We start from the raw sequence: 27374 nt of genomic DNA on the forward strand, positions 1-27374 counted from the left end.
TACCTGTATAAAAGACACCTGTCCACACACTCAATCAAACAGACGCCAACCTCTCCACAATGGCCAAGACCAGAAGCTGTGTAAGGACATCAGGATAAAATTGTAGACCTGCACAAGGCTGGGATGGGCTACAGGACAATAGGCAAGTAGCTTGGTGAGAAGGCAACAACTGTTGGCGCAATTATTAGAAAATGGAAGAAGTTCAAGATGACGGTCAATCACCCTCGGTCTGGGGCCCATGCAAGATCTCACCTCGTGGGGCATCAATGATCATGAGGAAGGTGAGGGATCAGCCCAGAACTACATGGCAGGACTGCTCAATGACCTGAAGAGAGCTGGACCACAGTCTCAAAGAAAACCATTAGTAACACACTACGCCGTCATGGATTAAAATCCTGCAGTGCACGCAAGGACCCCCTGCTCAAGCCAGCGGCTGTCCAGGCCCGTCTGAAGGTTGCCAATGACCATCTGGATGATCCAGAGGAGGAATGGGAGAAGGTCATGTGGTCTGATGAGACAAAAATAGAGCTTTTTGGTCTAAACTCCACTCGCCGTGTTTGAGGAAGAAGAAGGATGAGTACAACCCCAAGAACACCATCCCAACCGTGAAGCATGGAGGTGGAAACATCATTCTTTGGGGATGCTTTTCTGCAAAGGGGACAGGACGACTGCACCGTATTGAGGGGAGGATGGATGGGGCCATGTATCGCGAGATCTTGGCCAACAACCTCCTTCCCTCAGTAAGAGCATTGAAGATGGGTCGTGGCTGGGTCTTCCAGCATGACAACGACACGAACACACAGCCATGGCAACTAAGGAGTGACTCCGTAAGAAACATCTCAAGGTCCTGGAGTGGCCTAGCCAGTCTCCAGACCTGAACCCAATAGAAAATCTTTGGAGGGAGCTGAAAGTCCGTATTGCCCAGCGCCAGCACCGAACCTGAAGGATCTGGAGAAGGTCTGTATGGAGGATGGGCCAAAATCCCTCCCTGCTGCAGTGTGTGCAAACCTGGTCAAGAACTACAGGAAACGTTTGATCTGTGTATTTGCAAACAGAGGTTTCTGTACCAAATATTAAGATCTGCTTTTCTGATGTATCAAATACTTATGTCATGCAATAAAATGCAAATTAATTACTTAAAAATTATACAATGTGATTTTCTGGATTTTTGTTTTAGATTCCGTCTCTCACAGTTGAAGTGTACCTATGATAAAAATTACAGACCTCTACATGCGTTGTAAGTAGGAAAACCTGCAAAATCGGCAGTGTATCAAATACTTGTTCTCCCCACTGTACATGCACAGTGAGGCGAAGACTTTTGGAGGATGGCCTGGTGTCAAGAAGGGCAGCAAAGAAGCCACTTCTCTCCAGGAAAAACATCAGGGACAGACTGATATTCTGCAAAAAGTACAGGGATTGGACTGCTGAGGACTGGGGTAAAGTCATGTTCTCTGATTTTATTTATTTTATTTTTATTTCACCTTTATTTAACCAGGTAGGCAAATTGAGAACACGTTCTCATTTACAATTGCGACCTGGCCAAGATAAAGCAAAGCAGTTTGACACATACAACAACACATAGTTACACATGGAGTAAAACAAACATACAGTCAATAATACAGTGAAAAATAAGTCTATATACAATGTGAGCAAGTGAGGTGAGATAAGGGAGGTGAAGGCAAACAAAATATATATATAAATAAATAAAAATATAAAAAAGGCCATGGTGGCGAAGTAAATACAATATAGCAAGTAAAAACACTGGAATGGTTGGTTTGCAGTGGAAGAATGTGCAAAGTAGAGATAGAAATAATGGGGTGCAAAGGAGCAAAATAAATAAATAAATACAGTGAATCCCCTTTCCGATTGTTTGGGGCATCCGGAAGAAAGCTTGTCCGGAGAAGACAAGGTGAGCACAAACATCAGTCCTGTGTCATGCCAACAGTAAAGCATCCTGAGACCATTCATGTGTGGGGTTGCTTCTCAGCCAAGGGAGTGGGCTCACTCACAATTTTGCCTAAGAACACAGTCATGAACAAAGAATGGTACCAACACATCCTCCGAGAGCAACTTCTCCCAACCATCCAGGAACAGTTTGGTGATGAACAATGCCTTTCCAGCATGATGGAGCACCTTGCCATAAGGCAAAAGTGATAACTAAGTGGCTCGGGGAACAAAACATCAATATTTTGGGTCCATGGCCAGGAAACTCCCCAGACCTTAATCCCATTGAGAACTTGTGGTCAATCCTCAAGAGGAGGGTGGACAATCAAAAACCCACATTCGGACAAACTCCAAGCATTGATTATGCAAGAATGGGCTGCCATCAGTCAGGATGTGGCCCAGAAGTTAATTGACAGCATGCGAGGGTGGATTGCAGAGGTCTTGAAAAAGAAGGGTCGACACTGCAAATATTGACTCTTTGCATCAACTTCATGTAATTGTCAATAAAAGCCTTTGACACTAATGAAATGCTTGTAATTATACTTCACTATTCCATAGTAACATCTGACAAAAATATCTAAAGACACTGAAGCAGCAAACTTTGTGAAAATTCACATTTGTGTCATTCTCAAAACGTTTGGCCACGACTGTACAGTCTCTGCACAAGCCCACTGTATGTATGCCTACTCTTACCATTCCGAATATGCCATGAGATCATTTGTTGTGAGAAAATGTAATCAGTCTCTATTAGTATTTGTTTATACGTGTCTACACAAGCCCATTCAATATAGCCTAGCCTACTCATTGTTCTTCATAATTGTAACATACGTTATGTAGGCCTGCTGTTAACATTCTAAATGCACCATGAGATCATGTGTTGTTTAAGTGATAATGCCCTCGAAGCTGTTGTTTGGAGGATATACTGTATTGGCACGGGTGTTGTTGTTGGCAAACCGTGCCAACATCAAATCAAAATCAATTAAAATGTTATTGATCATATACACATTTAGCAGATGTTATTGAGGGTGTAGCGAAATGCTTGTGTTTTAGCTCCAACAGTGCAGTAGTATCTAAAAAAAACACACGAATCTAAAATTAAAGAATGTAATTAAGAAATATATAAATATTAGGTCGAGCAATGTTGGAGTGCCATTGATTAAAATACAATAGAGTAGAATAGAATACAGTGTATACGTGAAATTAGTAAAGCAGTATGTAAACATGATTAAAGTGACCAGTGATTCCCTGTCTATGTATATAGGGCAGCAGCCTCTAAGGTGCAGGGTTGAGTAACCGGGTGGTAGCTGGCTAGTGATGGCTATTTAACAGTCTGATGGCCTTGAGATAAGAGCTGTTTTTCAGTATCTCGGTCCCAGCTTTGATGCACCTGTACTGACCTCGTCTTCTGGATGGTAGCGGGGTGAACAGGCCATGGCTCGGGTGGTTGATGTCCTTGATTATCTTTTTGGCCTTCCTGTGACATCGGGTCCTCTAGGTATCCTGGAAGGCAGGCAGTGTGGCTCGGGTGGTTGATGTGTTGGGCAGACCACACCACCCTCTGGAGAGCCCTGCGGTTGTGGGCGGTGCAGTTGCCATACCAGGCGGTGATACAGCCTGACAGGATGCTCTCATTTGTGCATCTGTAAAAGTTTGTGAGGGTCCTAGGGATCAAGACAAATTTCTATTGCTGTTGTGCCTTCTTCAGCACACTGTCTGTGTGGGTGGAACATTTCAGATTGTCAGTGATGTGTATGACACTGTGGTCCCGTCAAAGTGGATAGGGGCGTGCTCCCTCTGCTGTTTCCTGAAGTCCACGATCAGCTCCTTCGTTTTGTTGACGTTGAGGGAGAGGCTATTTTCTTGGCACCACTCCGCCAGGGCCCTCACCTCCTCCCAGTAGGCTGTCTCATCATTGCTGGTAACCAGGCCTACCACTGGTGTGTCCTCTGCAAATTTGATGATTGAGTTGGAGGTGTGCATGGCCACGCAGTCATGGGTGAACAGGGAGTACAGGAGGGGGCTGAGCACACACCCTTGTGGGGCACCTATGTTGAGGATCAGCGAAGTTGAGGTGTTGTTTCCAACCTTCACCACCTGGGCCCGTCAGGAAGTCCAGGAACCAGTGGCACAGGGCAGGGTTCAGACCCAGGGCCCCGAGCTTAATGATGAGCTTGGAGGGTGCTATGGTGTTGAATGCTGAGCTGTAGTCAGTGAACAGCATTCTTAGATAGGTATTCATCTTGTCCAGATGGGATACGGCAGTGTGCATTGTCTGTGGATCTATTGGGGCAGTATGCAAATTTAAGTGTCTAGGATGTCAGGTAAGGTAGAGGTGATAAGATCCTTAAATAGTCTCTCAAAGCACTTCATGATGACGGAAGTGAGTGCTACGGGGCGATAGTCATTTAGTACCTTTGCTTTCTTGGGTACAGGAACAGTGGTGGACATATTTAAGCAAGTGGGGACAGCAGACTGGGATAGGGAGAGATTGAATATGTCCGTAAAAACTCCAGCCAGCTGGTCTGCACATGCTCTGAGGACGCGGCTAGGGATGCCGTCTGGGCCGGCAGCCTTGCGAGGGTTAACATGCTTAAATTGTCTTACGTCGGCCACGGAGAACAAAAGCCCACTGTCCTTGGGAGTGGGCCGCGTCGGTGGCACTGTGTCATCCTCAAAGCGAGCGAAGAAGGTGTTTAGCTTGTCCGGGAGCAAGATGTCAGTGTCCCCAAAGTGGCTGGTTTCCCCTTTGTAATCTGTGATTGTCTGTAGACCCTGCCACGTACTTCTTGTGTCTGAGCCGTTGAATTGCGATTCCACTTTGTCTCTGTACTGACGTTTTGCCTGTTTGATTGCCTCATAATGTTTGTATTCAACCATATTCCCAGTCACCTTGCCATGGTTAAATCTGGTGGTTCACGCTTTCAGTTTTGTGCGAATGCTGTCATCTATCCACGGTTTCTGGTTTGGGTAGGTTTTAATAGTCACAGTGGGAACAACATCCCCTATACATTTCCTGATGCACTCAGTCATCGTGTCCGTGTATACGTCAATGTTATTGTCAGAGGCTACCCGGAACATATCCCAGATCAAAACAATCTTGAGACATGTATTCCAATTGGTCAGACCAGCGTTGAATAGACCTTAGCACGGGTACTTCCTGTTTGAGTTGCGGCCTATCATTTTCTCTAGGAAATCTCAGTAGTCCCAGACCACATAGACAAGTCCCAGAGATGCCTATAGACAGCTGTCGGTGGAGTTTCTTTGAACAGCCCCTACCCATCACAGCTGTTACCCTCTCAAACTTGTCAATGGCTTCTCCTGTCAGTGCTCACTATCTGTAGATCGACGGGTGGTGGTGGACTGAACCCCTAGATAACGTTATAGATCGAAAACTCAGCTCACACAGAACTGGTTGGGGTATTCTTTCAGACACACCTCTTTCACATCACACAGAATCCCTATATAACGTTATAAATCTTAGGTTTTCACATCCACAACCTGTGCTCAATAACACCTGGTGCTATTACTAGTATTTTTTATTAAACGTTTATTTAACTAGGCAAGTCAGTTAACTTCTCTAGGATACGTGAGACGGTAGCGTCCCACCTCTTCAACAGCCAGTGAAGCTGCTGGGCGCCAAATTCAAATACAGAAATATTCATTATAAAAATTCAGAAAACAAAACATATTTTACATGGGTTTAAAGATTAACTTCTTGTGAATCCAACAACGGTGTCAGATTTAAAAAAATGCTTTACGGCGAAAGCATACCTTACGATTATTTGAGAACATAGCCCAGCAGACAAATCATTACAAACAGTAACCAGCCAAGTAGAAGAGTTACACAAGTCAGAAATAGAGATAAAACTAATCCCTTACCTTTGATGATCTTCATATGGTTGCACTCAGCAGACATTCATTTACTCAATAAATGTTCCTTTTGTTCGATAAAGTCTCTTTATATCCAAAAACCTCAGTTTTGTTCGCGTGTTTTTTTCAGTAATCCACAGGCTCAAACGCAGTCAAACAATCCAAATTCTATGCGTAAAGTTCATAGAAACATGTCAAACGATGTTTATATTCAATCCTCAGGTTGTTTTTAGCCTAAATAATCGATAATATTTCAACCGGACAATAACGTCGTCAATATAAAAGGTAAACAAGAAAGGCACTCTCTCGGTTGCGCGCATGAAAAAGCTCTGTGACACTTTAGGGTCCACTCATTCAGACTGCTCTTACTTCCTCATTTTTCAGAATACAAGCCTGAAACAATTTCTAAAGACTGTTGACATCTAGTGGAAGGCATAGGAACTGCAATTTGAGTCCTAAGTCAATGGATACTGTAATGGCATTGAATAGAAAACTACAAAACCAAAAAAGAAACTACTTCCTGAATGGATTTTTCTCAGGTTTTTGCCTGCCAAATCAGTTCTGTTATACTCACAGACACTATTTTAACATTTTTGGAAACTTTTGAGTGTTTCCTATCCAAATCTACCAGTTATATGCATATCATATCTTCTGGGCCCGAGTAGCAGGCAGTTTAATTTGGGCATGCTTTTCATCCAAAAATCCCAATGCTGCCCCCTACCCTAGAGAAGTTAAGAACAAATTATTATTTACAATGACGGCCTACCCCGGTTAAACCCTAACCCCGGACGACGCTGGGCCAATTGTGAGCCGCACTGTGGGACTCTCAATCATGGCCGGTTGTGATACAGCCTAGAATCGAACCAGGGTCTGTAGTGACGCCTCTAGAACTGTGATGCAGTGCCTTAGACTGCTACGCCACTCGGGAGCCCAGAGTAGTACTAGTAGTCCCAGACTACGATTGGCGGTTGTGGAATGAACCCCTAGCTAACGTTATATATCGTAACTTATTATCCAAACACACTCAGTAGTCCCAGACCACAGTGGTCCCAGACCACATAGACAATTCCTAGAAATGCCTATAGACAGCTGTCGGTGGGGCTTACCCATCTCAGCCCTTACCCATCTCAGTAGTCCCAGACTGCTTTAGCCTCCCAGAGACTATGATACCTTTCTAGTAGTCCCAGACTACAGTGGTCCCAGACCAAAGAGACGTCATTTCATTTTTATGTTTAATTTATTTTCTAATAATTTTCATACAAATTCATTTAAATTGACATACTGAAATCAGTTGCCGTGTCCCTCAATTGTTCGTGGATTATGTGTCTCCTCCTGGGCAGCTCACAGTAAGGGTCTGGTCTGGGCGGGCCTCGTCGTCTTTTGCTCAGATGGGAATTTCCCTCATGCTACATAAAATGGGCCACCGGTTTTCCTCGCAGACCCTCACTGGAAAGCTCCACAGGCACCAAACTGTTGTGGAAATTACCACCAGGGACACCTGGAGTCAATATTAAATTAATCATTCTTTATTATCAGCATGCTGAAGAAGGTTCCAACAAACCATAGTACACGTCGGTTGGGAGCTCTGCCGGGGCAGTCCCGTTAGTTATCTTATATACTGTTTACACAGACAAGTTAGAATTGCATTATTCATTATTCATCATCATTAACATGTGGTTCCTTCCGACCAATACCTCAAGAGGCTTCTTCTCTCTAAGCTGAGACCTTGAAACTGAGACACCCCTTTTGGTTCTCAATGCAATGTTCTGGGTGTACTGCCAAATTGCTTATACTGATAGTGAGGATTCCTCCCAGGCACGATCAATCAGTCACTTGCATGAACCAAGTCTAATCGGTTATTAGAAAAGCACAAACATAACATTTTCCCTCACAAGTGAATACAGTAATCTGTAAAAAGTGACTATTGCAGTTATGGATTATTTACAATTGTTTGTTTGCTTGTATAAATGCTACTGTGAATCCACACCATTCAAATACTGATTTATCATACAGTTCTAGTATGTACTATATATAATGTGAGACCATGGTTGAGGACTAGGATAAGAGGGGAGGCTAGGGGGCTTCGTATCTTTGTAAGACATGTACATTAGAACCTAAAGACTGTTGTTTTTCTTCCTTCCAGGGAAGATCCTGTTCAGGAGAAGCCATATCAGGGATGTGGCCATGAAGCGCCTGAGGCCTATCAACGAGTACTGCAGGGTGAGTAGGCTCTGACTGAGACCACTGCTCAGCTGGTGGGGCAATTCAGGGGTATTACATCTTCCACACTCACTCGTTATGGAAGACACAACAGTACGACCCAAACGTCAACCCCTAAAACCTCCCATGGGGATGTAGCCTGGAGAGGAACCTAAATCTCAGGTATTAGGACATTAGCACTGTGGTAGATAGAGCTTCAGACTAGAGCGAGGGGTTTGCATTCATGATCCTGCTGACCGGTTTACCTCACTGATAGCATGGCAGTCAGCGTGAGACTGTTTTGGATTCCATACACCCTCACATCTAGTTCCACTGACCTGTTATAGCCATTCTGTTTCTCTATACAAAGACCAATGCACTAGCAATGTTAAAAACATGCATATCTTATATGTTTATCATTACCTACTGGGAAATATACGATAACAAAATCAGTCATCCTCGAAAATATGATATTTTCTTCAGGAATTAGACATTGCGGAAACTGAAGGCAGTCTGGAACATGGCTGACAGAGAAAATAATTCCATCTGGAAAACAAAGCAGCATAGTTGCAGAGTCTGTGTTTAGCTCTTTAGTGGAAAAGCAAGAAGAGAAGTGGGGAATCCATCTCTGTCGCAGGCCGTTGGGATGCTGTGGTATCTCTGTGCTATGTCTCCAGTGGCAGTGGTTTGAGGAGCCCTGAGCTAGCCCCTGTCAGCTACATCACCAGGCCCGCCCACTAAATCAAATCAAATCAAACATTATTTGTCACATGCGCCGAATAAAACAAGTGTAGGCCTTACCGTGAAATGCTTACTTACAAGCCCTTAACCACTAGGCACTCACCGGTTGAATCAGCATTGTTTCCACATCATATTAATGAAATTATGTTGAACCAACGTGGAATAGACGTTGAATTGACGTCGGTGCCCAGTGGGCCGTGTTTACTTTTAAAGGGCTTCCCAATAAACCAGAACTGCCTTTTTATGTTGCCTGGGGAATTTTTGAAAGGTGGTTCCATCTCAGTCATGCTCTTAAAAACCAACTTATTCCCTGGCATGTTGCCAGAGAACCTTTGTTTATGAAGCCAGGTCACTGGTGAGAGAGATGGGGTACATATGGGAGGGGAGGCCTAGGGGTTAGGATACCTCAGGGGGTCGTTTTGGGATACGGGTGCAACAAAGGTCACAGCTTTAAGTACTGTAAAACAAGGGGGGAAACTAAGGTCCTAGAGTTGATGTGTTGTGGGTGTGTTTAGGTTTATGTGAATTGTTTTAGACTAAGTTTGCACCACTTCTATGGGATTACATAGAACTTCCTCAGTCTGGTATGTAGTCACGTTTGTTGTTGTTGTGAGTTCCATAGAGGACTTTGATATACTGATTTAGTAGCATTCTCAATACAAATGAACACATTAAAGACACAGAAAAAGTTCAATACAACTGCTCTCCTCTTTGTCAGAGAGGGCTTAACAAAGTCATCTGGTTACAGCGTTGAATAATTCAATGTTTAGATCTACGGCCACCTATGATAGATAGTCTCTTTGTTGACTGTGTTGGTGGCTTGCCCTTAAAGACCCAATGCAGCTGTTTTTATCACAATATCAAAACATTTTTGGGTAACAATTAATTACCTTACAGTTCTTATTTCCATAAAGAATTGTCAAAAATAAACAAAAATAGCTTCTTAGCAAAGAGCATTTTCTCAAGCAAAAATTTAGCTAGGACTGTCTGGGAGTGGTATGAGTAACATGCTGACCACACCTCTCATGTCACGTGCGTGAGCGTTGCAAAATACATTTACACATACATACATGTTATTCAATCATTGCATCCACACAGCTCGCACGTGCCAAAGAGCGTCTGCGCTGTCAAGCGCAAAAATAGAAGTCAGTTCTATTTGTGACGCTGAACGCGGTGCAAGTCCTGCCTCTCCCATCCCCGCATTGGTTTATAGAAGCAGATACGCACGTGCCATGTCCTCATTGGTTATACCCACATGGGTGATTGAAAGATGAACAGAGGTCGGTCGGCTGTCGTGGTAATCGCCATATAAAGTCCAAAGAAGAAAAAGCCTGGAAGGAGGAGAGATGACTAGAAACGATTCGGTTGACCGTTTTATGTGTGGATTAATTGTCGGTGTAGAGGATCATTTCCAGTAAAATAACAACTCAACATTTATATCCCAGGACAAATTAGCTAGCAACAGAAAGTTAGCTAAATAGGACAAATTAGCTAGCAACTGCAAGCTAGCTAGCTAAATTGCCATAAATATGTAATGCTTTTGGACCTGTCCCCAAATTAATATAATTGGTTCAGAGTTTGTTTTGATATTTCAACCTGCGAGTCATTATCGCGTTTGGTGTGGGGGGACAAAATCTATTTGCGCATGATGGCGCACGCGCGCGTCCGGTCTGGGCATGGTGTGAGGGCCCTAATTGGACTAACCTAATGGGAGGAATATGTAACCTGAAAACTAGCTGTTATTAGCAGCGATGTTTGAAACTTACTTTGTTATTGTTCTATTAACTTACAGTAAATTAATATATAGTATTCATTCTTTATATCTGTGTCCATATTGTCCATGAGTTTATAGTAGATAGACCATATGTTTCAAGGGAAAATAGCCTAATACATTTGTTTAAAGCATCTAATCAGCAATGACATTATTTTCAATTAACTCTGCAACTCTTTCAACTATTGACTTTTTTCAGAACTGACACCAGTTTGAGGTCAAAACATTGACAACAAATCCATATTGACATAGTAAAATAAATAAATATGTGTAAAAAAATATAAAGGATATTTCATGCTGAAACCTTCATATTAAACACCAATGGTATTCACTGTTTTTAAATTTTTTATTCACCTTTATTTAACCAGGTAAGCTAGTTGAGAACAAGTTCTCATTTACAACTGCGACCTGGACAAGATAAAACAACAACACAGAGTTACACATGGAATAAACAAGCGTACAGTCAATAACACAATAGAAAAAAAAGAAAGTCTATATACAGTGAATGTTGATTGTTTATATTTAGGATGTTTTTACAGCTTTGTCTTTCTATTATTCATTTTGAAATCATCTTATTTAATATATTTTACATGTGATAAGGCCACGGAGAAGGCCAGAGATAGTTACAGACGCCTGTAATAATCTGAAGTTCCCAAATGGGCCACTAGATATCTTGTGATAGATTACATAAAATACCAACATTCTGGTAGTTTACTGGTAAAGTTTGAAAGTTTCCAGTACCCCGTCTTTGCAACCCTACCACTGGGTGAGTGGCTTTAATGGGGGAAGGGGGGGTCGGATCAAAGGTCTGTGGTTCTGTCCAGTCTGGCTGGCTGGTTTGGACAGAGGGGGGTTGGAGGGGCTCCCCTTTGTCTTGGTCCTGGTCAGGCTGACAGAATGAAAAATGGAACTTACTTTATATACTGAACAAAATGTAAAGTGTTGGGTCCATGTTTCATGAGCTGAAATAAAAGATGCCAGAAATTTTCCAAACCCGCAAGACCCTTATTTCTCTCAAATGTTGTGCTCAAATATTGTGCACAAACAGGTGTGGCATATCAAGAAGCTGATTAAACAACATGATCATTACACAGGTGCACCTTGTGCTGGGGACAATAAAAGGCCACTCTAAAATGTGCAATTTAGTCACAGAACACAATGCCATAGATATCTCACGTTTTGAGGGAGTGTGCAATTGGCATGCTGACAGCAGAAATTACCACCAGAGCTGTTACCAAAGAATTGAATGTTTATTTCTCTACCATAACCAATGTCGTTTTAGAGAATTTGGCAGTACATCCAACCAACCTCACAACGGCAGACCATGTGTAACCACGCTATCCCAGAACCTCCACATCTGGCTTCTTCACCTGCGGGATCTTCTGAGACCAGCTACCCGGACAGTTGTTGAAACTGTGGGTTTGCACAACTGAGGAATTTTTGCACAAACTGTCAGAAACCTTCTCAGGGAAGCTCACCTGCATGCTCATCGTCCTCACCAGGGTCTTGATCTGACAGCAGTTCTGCGTTGTAACCGACTTCAGTGTGCAAAAGCTCACCTTCGATGTCCACTGGCACGCTGAAGTGTGCTCTTCACGGATTAATTCTGGGTTCAAATGTACCGGGCAGATTGCAGACAGCGTGTATGGCGTCGTGTAGGCGAGCGGTTTGCTGATGTCAACATTGAGAACAAAGTGCCTCGTTGTGGCGGTGGAGTTATGGTATGGGAAGGCATAAGCTACGGACAACGAACACAATTGTATTTTATCAATGGCAATTTGAATTAATAGAGATGCTGTGACGAGATCCTGAGGCTCATTGTCGTGCCATTCATCTTCCGCCATCATCTCATGTTTCAGCATAATAATGCACGGCCCCAAGGATCTGTAGACAATTCCTGGAAGCTGAAACTGTCCAAGTTCTTCCATGGCCTGCATACTCACCAGACATATCTCCCATTGAGCATGTTTGGGATGCTCTGGATCTTCATGTATGAACGCATGTTCCAGTTCCCACCAATTTCCAGCAACTTCACACAGCATTGAAGAGAGGGACAACATTCCACAGGCCACAATCAACAGCCTGATCAACTCTATGTGAAGGAGATGTGTCACGCTACGTGAGGCAAACGCTGATCCACGCCCCTACCTTTTTTAAGGTACCTGTGACCAACAGATGCATATCTGTATACCCAGTCATGTGAAATCCATAGATTAGGGCCTAATGAATTTTCAATTGACTGATTTCCTTATTGACTGTAACTCAGCAAAAACCTTTGAAATTGTTGCATGATGCATTTATGTTTTTGTTCAGTGTAGTTGCTTTCATGTTTGGCTCAGAGGATCACCATTTCCACCTTTCTGTCAAAATGCTGAGTGAGTCCTAAACCTGAACTTGACTCGCATGGAATGACCTTTGCTGGAGTTTCTGCTATTGGAGAGGAGACGTTGATTCTTGGAGGATATAGGTTTTCACTCCAGTTTTGCCCTTTTACCATTGTTTCTCAATCTTCAGAATTGCCATTGTTTGGAAAGGGTGGGCTACAGAATGCTGGTGTATGCTGTTTAAGAAAGGGAAAAGGGGATACCTAGTCAGTTGTACAACTGAATGCTTTCAACTGAAATGTGTCTTCCGCATTTAACCCAACCCCTCTGAATCAGAGAGGCTACCTTAAATCGACATCCACGTCTCGGCGCCTGGGGAACAGTGGGTTAACTGCCTTGCTCAGGGGCAGAACGACATATTTTTATCTTGTCAGCTCGGGGATTTGATCCAGCAACCTTTCAGTTACTGGCCAAACGCTCTAAACACTAGGCTACCTGCCACCCCTTTAATCTACTTGTATATACAGTACATGTAATTTATGTGTATTCTCTCCTCACCTTCACTGTTTTCTGTTTGACTTGCACACATGCACTCAACGCCACACACACACACACACACACACACACACACTTACGCGCACACACACACAATTAGGTTAATGCTGCCTGCTGTAAAGAGCACCAATAAAGTCAATTTGCTGTAATGTGCCTTCCGGCTCCCAGTCTCTGGGGAGAATACTAATGACCTGCCAGGTCACAGGCAGAGTGAAGGGGTGAGAAATACAGGGGGAGTATGTTCTTCCTAACCCCAGACACAGTGTACCAGATTCAGTCAGCAGGACCAGGGGATGGGGGGGCTCCTCTGGAGGTCAACACTTAAAACATTTATCATCTGACTCTTAGCTGACTCCAGAGAATCATTTAGATTTTTCTCCCATAAAAAAGGCATTTTAATCTTTGTAATTGACCACTGGACAGTCACACATGTGCGTATGCACGCGCACACACGCACGCCCTCTTACCCCGACGCTAATGGAGAACAGGGTTTCAGCTAAGCCTATGGCAATCCTCCCACACTTTTAGCATGGGCAGTCTGTTGGCACGGCTTCCCATACGGTGAGTCCAAAAGGGCTAGGTGCCACACTGGACAAGGGCACCTTGAACTCTGGCTAGCCTGTATTTTATGATACGGGCCAGCCATATCATAATTCAGGCTGTGGTGGAGCGAGAGAGAGCTGCCCCTCTCTGGGTGGACAGTACTGAGGCACTTAGCCTTATTAAATGCAGACGTACGCTGGGTCTGAGGCTGAGATGGATAGCTTTGAGGAATGCCTCATGGCAGCGAGGAGTGTGCTGCATGCTTGCCTCTCTGCACACAGTGATAATAAGGGCTGTTTTGTTGGAGAGACCCACCAGCTGGTTCTAGGCGTTGGATCACTGAGGTGCTGAGGCCTTTGAGGCTGAGAAAGAGAGAGCGATATCTCAGGCCAGTTAGCCTTTCATCTCCTGAGGAATTGCCCTGTTGGCCCTGTCAGCCTGCATGTCTCCCCCACCACGAGATTATCCACAGAGCCGTGGTCAGACCCACAGCCCTGCGGGCCCCCACAGGGAGAAAGGATCAATGATGTTAGATTAGAAACAGGAAATATAATAGAGTGGACTAGGCTCCATTTAGGTACAGTAGATACTTTTTCTATGTTGGTGTGGTTGGGTAGTAATGCCTGCTGTATGTTGTTTTGCCTACGCAAGAGGACATGGTATGTGAATGTAGCACCTGAACTATAGCTGTCATTCACTTTGCTGTGTCATTATTTGTCGTATAGTAGTTCCCCTGGGAAACAGGCTACGTATTTCCTAGTGAACACCACTACTCCCAATACCAATACAACTGATATAAATACAATAGCAGCATTTGAGTTTATTTCCAAAATACTATATCCACAAATATTTCATGTTTTTTCATCGGAAATTATTGCTTATGGGTAAGTTCATGTGTGTGTAAAATATTACTGTGCTCAGATGTATATAAAAATGTCATTTTTTTGCACAATGCTATATCCATTGTTTAGCTGGAATGGAATGTTCGTATCCTGTATATTTCACTGTGATATGTAGTTGTGTCACCTGGCTATCTTAAGATGAATGCACTTATGTATTTCTCCCTTGTAGTGAATATTCAGGGAGAAAAGGTTGTAGATTCACACGCAGAGCACAGCAGATGTTTAGTAAGCCTTCTCAGGAATCATGGTCACAGGCAGACAATACCGCACAAACAGAAAGAACTGAACTAAATAGGGAGCTGATGAGACCAGGTGAGAAATGAACAAAAATGAAAGACAGGGCTACATTCCAGAACAAGGTTGGCTAAGAAAAGAAAAGCAGAATACAGCCCTGGATAAGAGCATCTGGTAAATGTCAAATGTAAGTTCAGATGTCATTAAAACTTGTTTTTCAACCACTCCACAAATGTCTTATAGTATTGGCAAGTCGGTTAGGACATCTACTTTCTGCATGACACAAGTAATTTTTCCAACAATTGTTTAGACAGATTATTTCACTTACAACTCACTGTAACACAATTCCAGTGGGTCAGAAGTGTACATACACTAAGTTGACTGTGCCTTTAAACAGCCTGGAAAATTCCAGAAAATTATGTCATGGCTTTAGAAGCTTCTGATAGGCTAACTGACATCATTTGAGTCAATTGGAGGTGTACCTGTGGATGTATTTCAAGGCCTACCTTCAAAATCAGTACATCTGCTTGACATGGGAAAAGCAAAATAAATCAGCCAAGACCTCAGAAAAAAGAATTGTAGACCTCCACAAGTCTGGTTCATCCTTGGGAGCAATTTCTAAATGCCTGAATGTACCACGTTCATCTGTACAAACAATAGTARGCAAGTATAAACACCATGGGACCACGCAGCCGCCATACCGCTCAGGAAGGAGACGCGTTCTGTCTCCTAGAGATGAACGTACTTTGGTGCAAGAAGTGCAAATGAATCCCAGAACAGCAGCAAAGGACCCTGTGAAGATGCTGGAGGAAATGGGTACAAAAGTATCCATATCCACAGTAAAACGAGTCCTATATCGACATAACCTGAAAGGCTGCTCAGCAAGGAAGAAACCACTGCTTCAAAACCGCCATWAAAAAAAACAGACTARGGTTTGCAGTGAGGCGGATATGTAGCGTTTAGCAAAAAAACATAAACATGAAATAAAACCAAGTGATAGATTTTAAACAAATACATGTCTGTCATTGAACAACCCCATGCCATGATTAGATAGTGAAAAAACATACAATTTCTTATTTTCTTTAATCAATAAAAGCAAATTTACCAACAATTCGGAAAATGGATATACTGCAGAGCGTTTTGCAATGAAACTCTTCATTTGGTTCTGATTAACATTTGAACCTTTGTGTGTTTCTGTGTTTATGCGCAGGCTCTGATTCAGCTGCCCGTGTACATATCCCAGTGTGAGGAGGTTCGTGTGTTCTTCGAGACTCGTCCTGAAGACCTCAACCCACCTAAAGAGTAAGCTACACATCACACCKTTCGTCACCTTCTTGTCAAAGGAACACACTGTCACACAGTCTGACAAGCAGCACAAATACATATAAGTGATGCACATTCAAACATTCACGCGTGTACTGGGCCAACAACAAACACTACAAATGAAGAAAGAGAAGCATAATGCTGTGTGCAGGCTTTGTTTCATGAACTAGCAGAAAGGACCTCCTCCTGAACACCATGTCATTTTATGTTGAAACAAGCCAACCCATCAGTAATAGGTTATAATAGAGTGTAATGACTATGATGTCATGCTCCCTCTGGTATTGCTGTGGTGGTGGGGGGAGCGGCTGGTTTGCCCTGAGTGAGAGCTACATAACATGTAGCCTAGCGGAGCAGTGTATGAGAGAACTGCTGAGGCAGCATGAACTCTTGTAAATCTCACTCGACACATTAGTGTCATAGTCCGCCTGACAGTTACAACGTGCCAACACAAGTCATAAAGTCACCGCGCCATTTCCCCCCATCACGTATGTGTTGTTGAGCTACCAGACGCCTGGAGGGCAGGAGGGGTTACTAGTGGTTACAGGTGACTGCTTTTGACTGCACTGGGCTTTTAAGCTATTGCTTGCCCAGTGATGGCTGGTGAATTGTATCAAACCTGATGCTTTTCAGATTATATTTTTCTTCCTTCACTATTTGAAAAGTCCCCGCATTTTTCTTACGAGTTTTTCTGCTATAGCAAACAGCTTCCCATCTTTGTGTACTTCAACCCGGATTTGACATGCTCAGCTACAGTCACCTAGCCACATAGCTAGGTCTATGTGTTCTATTTATTTATGCAGAGAGGTGTTCGACTCACACATCCCAAAACTACTTCAGGGTGTATGGGAGTAATGTTACAATTTTATCTAGGCTGTCCAATCTTAACCAGACACTTTTCTGCGCTAGTTTGTCGTTTAGCTTTTTTTTTTGCTGTGCGCCGTTTGACGCACAAGTCAATAGAATGACTGAACATCAACAATATAATTCTGCACCGTCAATCAGTGATTTTGCACAAGGATGCTTATCATTCCTCAGAGTTTGTTGGCCATCGCCATTATTGCAGTCATGAGTACCTTGGTCGAAATCCAAGATGGCTGCCTGGTGCCTGATATAATATGCATGGTGTGTTCAGTAACTGCGGAGGAGATGAATCTCTGTGGAAGGAGAAGAATAAAAGGCCTGTCACTGTTCTGGCCACTATGAATGGCTGCTGTCAGGTCACCTCCTTAGACAGACAGATGGAGGAGAGCTAGTTCCCTCTGGCCGTTGCCAAGGACACATACCTTATTAGCTACCTCTCAGACAGACAAACCCTAAGCATCTGCTACTAGGGACGGGGGAGGGGAGGATGGAGGGTCGGAGGGAGAGGCAGATGAATATAGAAAAGACCTTGGTTTGTCTTTATTAAAATCGGATTACAGCTCTCTAATGCAGACTGTGTTCAGCTGGGCTGACATCGCGTCACCAGCCCCTCTCTCTTGGGTCGCTATACAGCCCTGTATAAATCTACCAGAGTAAGGCGGGATGTCACTGTCTGTCCATTGGTGAGATTGAAGTAGCAGGCATGAGAGAGTAGTGGAGAGAGGGAGCGGTAGAGGAGGGGAGATATAAAAGACAGGCAAGGAGAGGTAGAAGGGAGGAGAGGAGTAGAGAGGTATAAGGAAGATGTAGAAGAGAAGAGAGGATGAGCCCTCGTATTGCTAGCTCGTCATTGGTTAGGACCTCTTGTGGTCTGGCACCTGGTAGTGGAATGGGCTTGCTCTAGGTTATAATGCTCCATATTGAACACAGTCCTCCCATCCCCCCACTGATGTATTGGTCCTCCTATTCAATGTATCCTTGACCATGATTGACTCATCCATGGTCCAATGCAACCTCATTTAGCGTGAGGGGGAGGGCTGATTTGATCTTATGGAAAACTCTTGTAATGTACTTACGGAATACAGAATACTGGACAGTGCGTTGCCTTTCTGACCCTGTTCTGACTCCAGTCTGCCACTAGCTGTCTGCTTCCCTTTGATAAGTCAGGCTAGTGGTGGACCTGTGGCTGTCTTGGCTGGAGACTCTTTTGACAGTACGCTAATAGTCAAACTAATGGCTGGAGATGTATTACATTTAAGTAATGTAGCAGATGCTCTGTGGCTAGCACAATAACAGAGTTGCCAGGCGAACATTGCATTATGTGATTGAGAGTGAATTTTATTCAGGAGGAAAATAGGATGGACAGTTGTGTGTGTGAGAGAGAGTGTAGAAAGAATAGATAGTCAGGCTGAATTAGCCACCTCAGTCTCCCTGGGCATCTGGACATTGAATCGGCTACCGCATATGAGAATGGATAGAGGATTGCAGTCCAAATGGATAAAGCAGATACAGTATCATGTTCTCATTCAGCCCAGTATCAGAAACTCACTAACAACCATATCCCTTCTCATCTGGAGCAAAGGTCAACACATCTGTAGATATGTAATGGATCTTAGAGAGTTTAGTTTCACTCATCTAGACTAGAGCCTGCATGACTAGCAGAACAAATGTATAACGGCGATTTGAATGTGATTGAATCGTGATCAAATGATTTATTTCAAAGTGAGTCCCAAAACATGCCTGAATGAAATAAATATAATCAGTGTGGTTATTCACAGGGTTAACATTATATATTTTTAGAGTTTTCAGAAACATATATCCGTTGTTACGTAGGTGGAAATATTTTCTAAGTGTTTCTAAGTAATAAAACGTTCCAAATTCCTTTACTGACTCACTCTGTCCAAGTTATATATTTCCTCTTACTTGATTCTAATGATTTTTTTCTCTCTTTACAGGGAACCCATTGGAAAGAAGAAGCCAGGTAAGGAAGTTCTGTATTACATTTTGGTATAAGTTATTATTGTTTGTGGTATTACGTTTATGTGGGCAATATCATCTGGATGAGCACTGAAGTGAAATAGATTAGGATTAACATATCCTGCACCAGTATTTAAGAGTCCAGCCATAGTACAGTCGTGGCCAAAAGTTTTGAGAATGACACAAATATTAATTTTCACAAAGTCTGCTGCCTCAGTGTCTTTAGATAGTTTTGTCAGATGTTACTATGGAATACTATAATTACAAGCATTTCATACGTGTCAAAGGCTTTTATTGACAATTACATGAAGTTGATGCAAAGAGTCAATATTTGCAGTGTTGACCCTTCTTTTTCAAGACCTCTGCAATCCGCCCTGGCATGCTGTCAATTAACTTCTGGGCCACATCCTGACTGATGGCAGCCCATTCTTGCATAATCAATGCTTGGAGTTTGTCAGAATTTGTGGGGTTTTGTTTGTCCACCTGCCTCTTGAGGATTGACCACAAGTTCTCAATGGGATTAAGGTCTGGGGAGTTTCCTGGCCATGGACCCAAAATATCGATGTTTTGTTCCCCGAGCCACTTAGTTATCACTTTTGCCTTATGGCAAGGTGCTCCATCATGCTGGAAAAGGCATTGTTCATCACCAAATTGTTCCTGGATGGTTGGGAGAAGTTGCTCTCGGAGGATGTGTTGGTACCATTCTTCATTCATGGCTGTGTTCTTAGGCAAAATTGTGAGTGAGCACACTCCCTTGGCTGAGAAGCAACCCCACACATGAATGGTCTCAGGATGCTTTACTGTTGGCATGACACAGGACTGATGTTAGCGCTCACCTTGTCTTCTCCGGACAAGCTTTTTTCCGGATGCCCCAAACAGTCGGAAATGGGATTCATTAGAGAAAATGACTTTACCCCAGTCCTCAGCAGTTCAATCCCTGTACCTTTTGCAGAATATCAGTCTGTCCCTGATGTTTTTCCTGAAGAGAAGTGGCTTCTTTGCTGCCCTTCCACCAGGTCATCTTCCAAATGTCTTCTCCTCACTGTGCGTGCAGATGCACTCACACCTGCCTGCTGCCATTCCTGAGCAAGCTCTGTACTGGTGGTGCCCCGATCCCGCAGCTGAATCAACTTTAAGAGACGGTCCTGGCGATTGCTGGACTTTCTTGGGCGCCCTGAAGCCTTCTTCACAACAATTGAACCTCTCTCCTTGAAGTTCTTGATGATCCGATAAATGGTTGATTTAGGTGCAATCTTACTGGCAGCAATATCCTTGCCAGTGAAGCCCTTTTTGTGCAAAGCAATGATGACGGCACGTGTTTCCTTGCAAGTAAACATTGTTGACAGAGGAAGAACAATGATTCCAAGCAGCACCCTCCTTTTGAAGCTTCCAGTCTGTTATTRGAACTCAATCAGAATGACAGAGTGATCTCCAGCCTTGTCCTCGTCAACATTCACACCTGTGTTAACGAGAGAATCACTGACATGTCAGCTGGTCCTTTTGTGGCAGGGCTGAAATGCAGTGGAAATGTTTTGGGGGGATTTAGTTCATTTGCATGGCAAAGAGGGACTTTGCACTTAATTGCAATTCATCTGATCACTCTTCAAAACATTCTGGAGTATATGCAAATTGCCATCATACAAACTGAGGCAGCAGACTTTGTGAAAATTWGTATTTGTTTCATTCTCAAAACTTTTGTCCACGACTGTATAACTCAGAGGTCCTATTGCCTTTGGCAGAGAAAAACCCTGTGTGGTGTTTGCATCCATCTGACTACATTTCTCAATGGGGATTTGAGCGCCCTCTAGCTGTATTGTTGCATACTCTCCATTATTTTCACTCTAGATTGCTATATAAAAGATGTAAGACTGTAAGTCTATCATTATTACATGTATTTGAAGTTAGATACACACCACTACTTCTACATAGTGTTTTGTTTCAGAGTTTTGCCTCTTCTTTTTTCATCTAACCAACCCATATATTTTCCATCCATGTTCAATTTCAATTTCCTTCATTTTCCTCCATCAGGGATTGTGGAGAGAGCGACTACTTTCCTAAAGAGAGGTAGTAACAGACTCATGCTTGGCCATACTTTGTGTGTGTGACACGTGGGTTGCTAGCCCTCCGTTAGGGGCCCTTGGCTGTTTGGCCTTTTAGCTGGGACGTGGCTCTGAGGTGAGCCTAGGCAGTGCGGGGTAGAGTGGGGGAAGGGATAGCCTTGTATGTGATTCAGCCAACGCATCGGTCTCTATATCAAGCTAAAGCAAATACAGGTCTGGGACCAGGCTAGGGATAGGTGGGGTCGAGAGGGCAGGGTGGGGCAAGCTTGGTGCTCACTCTGTGTGATGTGCATGGCGGTGTGTTATGTCAAGAGGGCACCAGATGGTGTGTGTCTGACCGTACACCCCGCCCAACTCCCTTGCTCCTGTGCTGAAATCAACCCTGTCTTGGTTGTGGGAAATAATCGTCACCTTGATAGATGTGCATGCTGTGCCACAACAACAACAACACCATACTCATTCTGTGTCGTTGGCTCTTGGGGTATCAGACGTGACAGTTTTCATAATCTATAATATCTCGTTTAAGAGACTTGATGCAGGATGGTATAAATACAAGGCTCCATCTCTGGATAATTATGCATTTAGAGGATATTATGAGTGCATCACACTCTGCATCCCCGGAGGTAGCTCTGGTTGTCATCCCATCAAGGGCACATTACAGAGCAGGCCCTCTTGTTGTTCTAACCTACAGCATTGTGGTAGTCTAGGTGTTGGGGTGTCCTGGTGGCGGGTCATCTCTGTATCTCTGTGGCAGCCACGCGGTTGATTAGCATAACCCTCCTTCCTATCCTGTTGTCTCTCATAACATCTCCCTCTCCCTCCCTCTGCTCTCTGACCACCATTTTCTTCTTCCGTGTCGAAAACCATGCCTGCTTCCTCTTCATCTGCTCTCTGCGGTGTGGTGTGGCTGGTAGAGAGGTCAGATCTACAGTACCAGTCAAAAGTTTGGACACACCTACTGATTCCAGGGTTTTTCTTTATTTTGACTATTTTCTTCATTGTAAAATAATAGTAAAGACATCAAAACTATGAAATAACACATATGGAATCATGTAGTAACCAAACAAGTGTTAAACAAATCAATATATTTTATATTATTCAAAATAGCCACCATTTGCCTTGATGACAAGTTTACACACTCTTGGCATTCTTTCAACCAGCTTCATGATGTAGTCACCTGGAATGCATTTCAATAAACAGGTGTGCCTCGTTAAAAGTTAATTTGTGCATTTCTTTCCTTAACGCGTTGAGCCAATCAGTTGTGTTGTGACAAGGTAGGGGTGATATACAGAAGATGGCTCTATTTGGTAAAAGACCAAGTCCATATTATGGCAAGAACAGCTCAAATAAGCAAAGAGAAACGACAGTCCATCATTACTTTAAGACATGAAGGTCAGTCAATCCAAGAACTTTGAAAGTTTCTTCAAGTGCAGTCACAAAAACCACCAAGAGCTATGATGAATCTGGCTCTCATGAGGACCGCCACAGGAAAGGAAGACCCAGAGTTACCTCTGCTGCAGAGGATACGTTCATTAGATTTAACTACACCTCAGATTGCAGCCCAAATAATTGCTTCAAGTAATAGACATCTCAGATCAACTGTGTGAATCTCAACATCGACCGTGTGAATCAGGCCTTCATGGTCGAATTGCTGCAAAGAAACTACTGCTAAAGGACACCAATAAGAAGAAGAGCCTTGCTTGGGCCAAGAAACCTGAGCAATGGACATTAGACAATTGGACATTTGTCCTTTGAACTGATGAGTCGAAATTTTAGATTTTTGGTTCCAACCGCCATGTCTTTGTGAGATGCAGAGTAGGTGAACGGATGAACTCCGCATGTGTGGTTCCCACTGTGAAGCATGGAGGAGGAGGTGTGATGGTGTGGGGGTGCTTTGCTGGGGACACTGTCAGTGATTTCTTTACAATTCAAGGCACACTTAACCAGCATGGCTACCACAACATTCTGCAGCAATACACCATCCCATCTGGTTTGTGCTTAGTGGGACTATCATTTGTTTTTCAACTGGACAATGACCCAAAACACACCTCCAGGCTGTGTAAGGGCTATTTGACCAAGAAGGAGAGTGATGGAGTGCTGCATCAGATGCATCAGCCTCCACAATCACCTAACCTTAACCCAATTGAGATGGTTTTGGATGAGTTGGACCGCAGAGTGAAGGAAAAGCAGCCAACAAGTGCTCAGCATATATGGGAACTCCTCATGAAGCTGGTTGAGAGAATGACAAGAGTGTGCAAAGCTGTCAAGGCAAAGGGTGGTTACTTTGAAGAGTATAAAATACATTTTGATTTGTTTAATACTTTATTGTTACTACATGGTTCCATTTGTGTTATTTCATAGTTTATATGTCTTCACTATTATTCTACGATGTAGAAATTGTAAAAAATAAAGAGAAATCCTTGGATGAGTAGGTGTGTCCAAACTATTGACTGGTACTGTACATGTATGTGTGCTCTGTGTCCCTCCCTGCAGGAGACTCCACCTCAGCTGACCCTCTGCTCCTAGACCAATATGTTGCCGTCACTGACTATGAGAAACAGGAGAGCTCTGAGATCAGCCTGCACGTGGGACAGACGGTGGAGGTCATCGAGAAGAATGAGTCTGGTACGAGACCTGGATCAGATGGCGACAGACTTTAMCTAAATGACTTCTGCGTCCCAAATGACACTTGTTTATGTAGTGTTGGCCCTATTGGCCCTGGTCAATAGTAGTCCACTATAAGGGCAATAGGGTGCCATTTGGGACAACTTGAGTCCTGGCGGCCTTAACGTGTTTTATAAAGCAACCACACTGTCTCAAACGGTCGTCTCTCCCCCCCCAATCAACTGAACGAATGTTATCATACTTGAATGAACCTGAGATACAGGTACTTTAATGTGTACCAAGACAACTGCCAAATAGCAGCAGCATAATGCTATCACGTTGTCCTCAGAACCTTCCAAATAGACATGGCCAATAGAAGACCTAGAGAGAGCCTCTGCTGTGTGACGGACTCTTCTGTGTTTGTTTTGCTCTTTGTGTGCAGGTTGGTGGTTTGTTAGTTCAGACGAGGCCCAAGGCTGGGTCCCTGCCACCTGCCTGGAGGCTCAGGATGACCCTGACGACTTCTCCCTGCCCGGCGAGGAAGGTAACTCGCTCCGTCTGTCGCACTGCCCTAGGCCACATTCAGAGTCAAAACATAGGCCTACTGTAACTACTGATCACATTGGCAGCCATAAGGAGCAGCTCACAGTCAAAACTCAAGGTTTGCTGCCAAGTCATTATGACACAAAACAGTGTGTCCTCATTGATTAAGAATGTAGGAGAAATGTGGAATTGTAATTAATTAATCTTGGAAGCAGGATGTCTTGAAATCGCTACATTACGTACTGTATGTGGGAAAATGACCTCTGACTGTCTATCACCTTCACCTGTCTCTGCCCGTCGATGATGCTGCGTTCTTAACCAAGTGGGAAGGTGGTAAATACCAGTTGTGAAGTTGGATGCTATCACGCGCTTTGAACTTGTTGAGAAATGCCAATTGGCTAATGGCCAACAAGCTGCATCAACCATAAACAAAAAAATACAGCTATCATGCTTGTAAACAAATTATACTGTTCAAAAACCATATTAAGAGTTTTTTTTATAAATAATGTTTTGTTTTAACTGCCGAAAATGCTGTTATCAAGGTAATTTCCTTAGTAGGTGACGTCAGAATGTGGGAGAAGTCGGAGCTTAGGGATGATACATGTGTTTCCCACTAGTAATTGCGAGTTCCCAATCGTATGTAGTAAATTCCACCTTTGGTTATGAACGCAGTGTTACAACCAACCATAGAGATAAATAGAGGACTCTAGTGCCAAAATGCCCTTTTTAGCATGGGGAGTGCAATTGAGGACTTTCACCCTTCTGAAGAAGTCAACTGGGTGGGACTTCCTATGGGTTAAGGAAGGAACACACATTTCCATCTGGGTCAACAGGAGGGATCAGCCAATTAATTATGCTTGTGAGCAAACATTCCATAACTGCAGGTGGCAGTTAAATCGCCAACCTTGGCTTTATACTGTACCTGTTCAAACAACACACTCCAGGTGGCAGTATTCACCCGTTCAGTTTGTTTACCAACTCATAGAAGTAGAAGAAAAAGAAAATGTAATACTTAAAAATGGAGAAGCCACTCACAGACGCCATAATAGGGCAGATACAATGAAGAGTCCTCTATAATTTTCTATGGAACTAGCAAACACAAAGCCAGAGTATTTACTTCCTGTTTACTTATTTCCTGCTGCCCACTGTGCTCTGCTGTCAGTGTCCCGGAGATACTGGTCACTGCCGAGCCATGTGGGCCGCCGGCGAACGTTAGGGGATCTGTTCAGCACAGGCTTTGGGCAAGGTGGAGCGCACGACTCTTTTCTCCCTTTTCTCTATCTGTGTGTAAAATGTAATGTTTAGCATGAAAAACTCATGCATGACCAACCCAAGCCTAAAAGTGAGGCAAGACATGCATGTGTGGCATGGATTGTAATGGATGCTACCTTTATGTTGGTATGATTTGTTCTCTCGGTGGCATGCAGTGGAGAAAAACAGTTCCTCACTTTTACTGTTCTTTCAGTGAAATATGACATTTTAGATTGTTTGTTCTTTCTAAATAGAATATTTGTGTAACAATCACTTTAATTCAGTAGACCTAAAATGGACCCGTTATGGATTAGTTATAAAAACATAATCTGTTTCAAGTAGGTGCTAGTGAAGGGCATTTCCATGTAAAAGGACCCATGAGCACCAACATGTGAAGTTCATAGGAGCATGTCAAATGGAAGCTAAGAGTCTATATTTTTGGGAAACGAAGGCATAGATACATTTTAACCATTTTCCATCTTAAAAATGTGGTATAATTAAAGGCTTTGGTTTCTGAATAAACGGATGGAAAAGGGATCTTAGAAAACATCTACCAGAAAAATTCTTAAAAGGAATCAGAAATACATCAAAACACAATAATGTTGACATACAGACCCCTGCCAACTAATAAACACTTTTATATTTAGCTTTGGAGAAAATTTTTACCTTGTGTAAGTAAAAAAATATTGTGTAGTGCCTTGTAATTATGTTACCAAAAACCACATACACTACATGACCAGAAATATGTGGACACCTGCTCGTTGAACATCTTATTCCAAAATTATGGGCATTAATATGTAGTTGGTACCCCCCTTTGCTGCTATAACAGCCTCCACTCTTCTGGGAAGGCTTTTCACTAGATGCTGGAACATTGATGCGGGGACTTGCTTCCATTCAGCCACAAGAGTATTAGTGAGGTCGGCCACTGATGTTGGGTGATTAGGCCTGGCTCGCAGTCGGAGTTTCAATTCATCCCACAGTTGTTTGATGGGGTTGAGGTCAGGGCTCTTTGCAGGCCAGTCAAGTTATTCTACACCGATCTCGACAAACCTTTACTATATGGACCTCGCTTTGTGCACGGGGGCATTGTCATGCTGAAACAGGAAAGGTCGTTCCCAAAACTGTTGCCACAAAGTTGGAAGCACAGAATTGTCTAGAATGTTTTCCCTTCACTGGAACTAAGATTTCCAAAGATTTCCCTTCACTGGAACTAAGGGGCTTGGCATGAACCATGAAAAACAACCCCAGACCATTATTCCTCCACCACCAAACTTTACAGTTGGAACTATGCATTGGGCAGGTAGCGTTCTCCTGGCATACGCCAAACCCAGATTTTTCCGTCGGACTGCCAGATGGTGAAGCTTGATTCATAATTTCCACTGCTCCAGAGTCCAATGGCAGCAAGCTTTACACCAAGCCAGCTGACTCTTGGCATTGAGCATGGTGATCTTAGGCTTATGTGTTGCTGCTTAGCCATGGAAACCCATTTCATGAAGCTCCTGACGAACATTTCTTGTGCTGACGTTGCTTCCAGAGGCAGTTTGGAACTCGGTAGTGAGTGTTTCAACCGAGTACAGACGATTTGAACGCGCTACGCTCTTCAGCACTCGGCGGTCCCATTTTGTGAGCTTGTGTGGCCTACAACTTTGCAGCTGAGCCATTGTTGATCCTA

General features: G+C 43.4%; 1 protein-coding gene across 4 annotated transcripts in view; it reads left to right on the forward strand.

Annotated features, from left to right (window-relative positions):
• LOC111980179 (SH3 and PX domain-containing protein 2B) overlaps positions 1-27374 on the forward strand; it is a 98226-nt gene that overhangs the window by 51654 nt on the left and 19198 nt on the right. Inside the window, exons 4-10 of one of the 4 annotated variants that reach the window (XM_024010849.2) lie at positions 7958-8034; positions 16294-16385; positions 19223-19248; positions 21273-21308; positions 23798-23929; positions 24351-24452; positions 25614-25697. In XM_024010849.2, the coding sequence (XP_023866617.1) occupies positions 7958-8034; positions 16294-16385; positions 19223-19248; positions 21273-21308; positions 23798-23929; positions 24351-24452; positions 25614-25697 (549 nt within the window). The remainder of the gene's footprint in view (positions 1-7957; positions 8035-16293; positions 16386-19222; positions 19249-21272; positions 21309-23797; positions 23930-24350; positions 24453-25613; positions 25698-27374) is intronic. The other 3 variants (XM_024010851.2, XM_024010850.2, XM_024010852.2) reach the window with 3 other exon arrangements.

The sequence above is a fragment of the Salvelinus sp. IW2-2015 genome, linkage group LG20 (genome assembly GCF_002910315.2).
Source record: "Salvelinus sp. IW2-2015 linkage group LG20, ASM291031v2, whole genome shotgun sequence".
Taxonomy (NCBI): Eukaryota; Metazoa; Chordata; class Actinopteri; order Salmoniformes; family Salmonidae; genus Salvelinus; species Salvelinus sp. IW2-2015.